This window comes from Aplysia californica, unplaced genomic scaffold (assembly GCF_000002075.1).
Source record: "Aplysia californica isolate F4 #8 unplaced genomic scaffold, AplCal3.0 scaffold00635, whole genome shotgun sequence".
Classification (NCBI taxonomy): domain Eukaryota; kingdom Metazoa; phylum Mollusca; class Gastropoda; order Aplysiida; family Aplysiidae; genus Aplysia; species Aplysia californica.
The window spans coordinates 406,977-412,389 of NW_004797905.1; the positions used below are offsets into that span (position 1 = coordinate 406,977).

General features: G+C 40.9%; 1 protein-coding gene across 1 annotated transcript in view; it reads left to right on the top strand.

Annotated features, from left to right (window-relative positions):
- LOC106013054 overlaps positions 1-3,650 on the top strand; it is a 6,158-nt gene extending 2,508 nt beyond the window's left edge. Inside the window, exon 3 of the mRNA XM_013087765.2 lies at positions 3,446-3,650. Within this exon, the coding sequence (XP_012943219.1) occupies positions 3,446-3,635 (190 nt within the window). The 3' untranslated portion in view covers positions 3,636-3,650. The remainder of the gene's footprint in view (positions 1-3,445) is intronic.
- Positions 3,651-5,413: the final 1,763 nt, after the last annotated feature.

Sequence of the window (5,413 nt, forward strand, 5' to 3'; positions counted from 1 at the left end):
GTGTGTGTGTGTGTGTGTGTGTGTGTGTTAGTCACATACATATTAGCAAACATAATAAGTAATAAATACACTTAGAGGCCCTACACATGTACGTTCCAACCTGGCGCTTTTAACCGGAGTGGGAAACGGCGTTCGAAACCGTCGCACAAAACCGCTATTCGACGGGTTGGCGCGTCATCCACATTGCGTATGGTTTAACCGCAACGAGTGGACTGACAGTGACGATTTGCTTCCAATGTATGTATGTGCTGCTTTTGGCGAAGAAAAACAAAACGAAACAAAAATGCGTAAAGAAGACTGGCTTCAGAAAAGAGATCCCCTGTGAGCTAAAGATCAATCAGTGCGAGAATTACTGCCTTATCCTGATGATTTCAGTGGGGTTTTTTTTAACGAATGTGTGTGTGTTTGTGTGTGTGTGCGTGTGTGTTTGTGTGTGTGCACCATTGGCTTGGAGGGGGTGGGGGGTGTGAGAAGCTTGTGTATGTTTGTCAAGAACGGTTTTAGCTTATGTGTATGTATTTGTTTATGCATAGGCTGATATATTTCATCCGAACCAGCACCGATAACTGGTTTCTCTCGACATTTAAAAACAATTTCTTCTGGAATAATAACCCACGCAGATTACTAATCTATTTATCACTGAGTCCTTTTTTGCGTCAGTTTCAAAGCTTTTTTCAAAATCGACCAGATTGTTAATAGGCCCCGGGCGATTTGAATAGTCTTTGGATTTTATTTTCCTAAGTCTGTCATGGGTTCTGTAAATTTAAATGATTTTAAGAATTTTCTCTTTCGACCATGCTCCCATTTTGTGGTACGTAGCTGTTTAGCTTGTGCAGACAATCAAGTGTGTTCTTTAGATCTACTGCACATCTTGGCACAGAGGCCAGCCCTTTACTGATCCCCTTAGCCTTCAGTAAATGCATAATATGGTGTATGTGGTATTCTGTTTTCTCTTTAATTCTTGAAAAAACACAAGTTCTGCTCGTTAAAATTTGGTCGCTCGTTTAAAAAATGTAATCAGATTTCATGTGCAGTAGATCATTTTGAAGATACTCTCAGATAAGATAAGCCGGCTAAGCTGGTGATGTCACACATAAAGGCTTTCGTCGACGGAACGCGCTGAACTGTAGGCCGTAGTCAGAAAACCCAACATGTTGAAACAACCCGGTTCGCCCTCAGGGTTCAACTTTTTATCAGCAGTTTTTCTTCCACCTCTGCAGCGGTTCTGCCTCCAGGTTTGCTTTTCCATTCCGAACCGGCAGTTTGGAACGTACATGATTAGGGCCTCTTACACATAATATTACACGCAGAAACACATGCACATATTTACAAGACCCTCCTGTCATTTCTATTTTTCTGTTTATGTAGTTCTCTTGATTCTTCTATCACTGTATGTTTCAAAGTGCAGTTCTGTCTGTCCATCTCTCTTCATTTAATCACGTCTGTTCGTGCAGATGTAGGCGTGGGGGGGGGGGGGGGGGGGGTTGGTGGGTGTGCTGGTGTGGTTTGCTTGTTATGTCTTGTCAAAAAATTATCTTCCTTATCTCTCCTCCATCTTTCAATTGTATAATACTCTCAAAAAACACCTCTAATCTTATCTTTTTTAAAAATGTTAGTTGTTTTTACTCCCCACATTTTAGATGATTTTAGGAGGGGGGGGTTTCCCACCCTGCCTATCAAGGGCTAACCGGGCTGGAAGGGATACAATTTAGAAAAAAAAGAGAGAGAGAGCGGAGGAGAGAAAGGAGGAGAAGAGTTCTAGGCTCTTTGGTGTGAAAGCAAAAGCCCCCAAACCAAAAAACCCCATGGGGCCGGGCCTTAGGAAAAGTTTCGGGGAACCACAACCCACCTGTGAGCCCCGGAGGCAAAAAGGCCAACAACCCACCCAAACCACCCCCGCCAAAAAAAAACCAAACAACTCAGGTAAGCATGTAACAAGTCATTGTATAAGATGTAGAATTTGTGTAATGTTATTTGTACACTCGAGCCTGCTTTAACGGCCATATGTTTAGCACAATCAATTGTAAGAGCAGCTACTTTCCACCCCCACCCCCCTTCTGCGTTATTTTACATTTAATCAAATTGTATAAGACATTCACCTGTATAAGAAGGCCAGTTTTCTCTTCGACAGGCCCTCTTAGACTATTAATTTTTGTTGTACAGGCCATTGCCGGTGTTTTCCTGTCAGCAGGAAAGCGAGTAAATTTCGCCTCTACCACAGTCCTTCTTATAGCTGTGAAAAGAAGTGTGACCCAAAGAGACTGTCTTTTCTTTATTCCGGTAATCTAAAGACGAACACCGCAAAACTCTTATTCAACAAAACAGACTGTCTTTTTGTGTGTGTTTATTTTGTCAGATTTTGGATGTATAATAATTATTCAGAACTTGGAAGGATTATAGTGCGCCCCAAAAACCCGTAAGTATGAAACGTGTCATTGCGTAAGATGTCGAATTTGTGTAATTTTATTTGTTATGAAGCACCTACAGCCACTACGGAATGGCTACTATAAAAGCGATCTTTATTATGTAAAAAAGAGAAACCAGTTTTAAAAAGAGGAAGAAGAATAGTATAATTTATTAAACTGTGGTGTTAATAAAATTAATACCTCTGTTGGCATAACGCTGCTCAGTGATGCGCTTGATACTGGTCCATGGACCTACGAACGTATTTTGATTTGAAGGTTCAAAAGGCTCTCTCTATAATTGTGGAGTCAGCAGGATAGTGGTTAGGCTACAGGACTCATTATCGCGAGGCTGCGGGTTCGAGGGTTCGAGCTACAGGCCCGATGTTGTGTCCTTAGGAAAGGCAATTCATACAAATTTTCCTCTGTTCACCCAGGTGGGGATGGGTACCCAGCCAAAGACAGCGAAATATCTTGTCAGTATGTTAGTATTTTAACGCATATAAACTGGAAGCGGAAAGAAATATTGATATCCGATCAGCAGCAGACCAAAGGCAATCCTTCGGCACACTTCAAATCGTTGTACCCAATATGAGATACACATTTGCATATTTCCCAGCACGCGCTGGTTACTTTCCTTTTGAAGTTTCAGGTGAGGAAAACATAGTTGAAAAACATAAATATTAAATAACAAAGCTGCAGGTATCTTTTGTTCTTTTTAAGACCTCCTCCTCCCCGCCGCGCCGCTTCAAATGGCAAAATGTGAATCCTCAGTGAGTTAACGCCGAACTGAACTATATTTAATAAAAGGGTCTGCAAAAAGGTATTCACTCACATGGCTAAAAGCTCAATATTCAAGACAAGAGCAATTCTGTGTGGTTACTAAATCTATGTAAGTTGATGTTCTGGTATATTGTCCATCCAAATGTTCACATAAGGATCAATAAAGTTTATCTCATTTTTATCTTATTTTCACCTCCATTAATTTTTGGCAGTTGCACCAGGATCTTTCTGAAGCTTCTTATTATATTGCACTATTTCAGAGGGTTGGATGGGAGAGATCACGGACAGAGGTTCATGGTGCTGAAGAATCATAAAAAAGTCGAAGTGAATCTGGAAATTCCTGCAGGCCTCACGTGCACACAATGTGTATTGCAGTGGCGCTATGTTGCAGGTACGTCTCCTAAGCTGGGTGAAGATGGTCGGGGGGTGTCTTTGGTAGGTTCTACGTGAAACTTGACCTCCTGTGATTGTCTGTCTTGCTTCTATCACCGTCTGGATGGCTTTGTTGTGTTCTTCTGGGCTGAAGAGTTCAGACTCAGAATTCCTCTGGATCGGAAAATTGTCCTTGCACTTGTTTCTTCTCCAGTAGGTAAATAAATCAGATCACAATAAGGTGGAGCGCTCGTCAGTCTTTAATGCGTATGGCCTTATTGGAAATATCTTAAATCCTGTTCATTTCCCTTGTTTTTGATGAAAAAAGATCCGAAAATCATAAATTATAGAAGTCAAGATACTTGCAACTGAATCGGGGTGGGTGGGAGGGGGGGGGAGTTGTCTGGTGTCAGAGATAAAATTAATTAACGTGAAAATGGCATCCAGTTTGGTGACTTCTGAAGGTGTGGTATCTTTGAAAACTGCAGATTTGCCTTTGATCGTCGTTACGTTTAGTAAAGGCCACACATACGCACACACACACACACACACACACACACACACACACACACACACACACACACAAACACACACAAATAAACGGATGTCTTTTTAAACGAGCGTAAAAGGAGTGAGACCAAAACCAATAAAATCGATGAAAAAAACTCAGTACATGTTTCAGAGTTGACGGTTGCTCCTCAAGGTAAATAATTTCTGAGAAACGCACCGAGACGTCCAAAAATACAAAATACAGACTTTGAATAGAAGTAAAAGAAAGAAAAAAACAACAAAGCTTCGAAGTCATAGCAGAGAACGCCATGTTCGAAGTCCATTAACGTGGAAACGGAAAAGAGGGAGATTATACTAAGAACATAATCACAATAAAATCCACAGTCGCTCCCCTTGAGATTTTCTTGAAAGGACTCTCAAAAAAATAATTGAAAAAACCGTCAATTTTTTGGACGTTCATCAATATTTTCGTAAAGCCTTCATATATAAATGAGTGTACGTGTGTGTGTGTGTGTGTGTGTGTGTGTGTGTGTGTGTGTGTGTATGTATGTAAGTGTGTGTGTATGTACGTATGTATGTGTCGTTTGTGTGTTTATGTGTGTTTGCATGTGCGCGTGTGTACATGAGCGTGTGTGCACGTGCGTGAGTACATACACGTGCACAAGCGCGTGCGCGCGTTGGTGTATGTATGTGCGTGTGTTTGTGTGTGTGCGTGTGTGACGCACACACACACGCACACGGACACCCCCAAGATCACCCAAATACAGACAGAACATTCATTCTAAATAAGCATTATAATAAATAATAAATATAACAAATTGTAGAGCTAACATTATCGCGAAGTAACAAGCCATTCGCATCACCCACCAAAAAGAATCGCATGTCAATGCATTGACAGTCACAGAGCAGGTTTTTTTATGCAAGTCTTTCTCTCTGTCAAGTGACCGACATGCACTGTCATCGAAATGACGCACAGCTGCAACAACAAGGCCAACATCATCATCATCATCATCAACAGCAACAATAGCAACAACAACAACAACAACAACAACAACAACAACACCAACAACAACACTGACAATTACAACGGTGGCAGTAATAACATCAACAACAAGGACACCAGAAACAACAACTATGACAATATTAACAAGAACAACAACAACATCAACAACATCAAGAACACCAACAACAACAGCAACAACACTGATAATAATAACAATGGCAATAATAACAACAACCTCGACACCAGCAACAATAACTAAGACAATAATAATAACAACAACAACAAAAACAACAATATCAACAACAACAACAACAACAACAACAACAACAGCAACAACACTGAC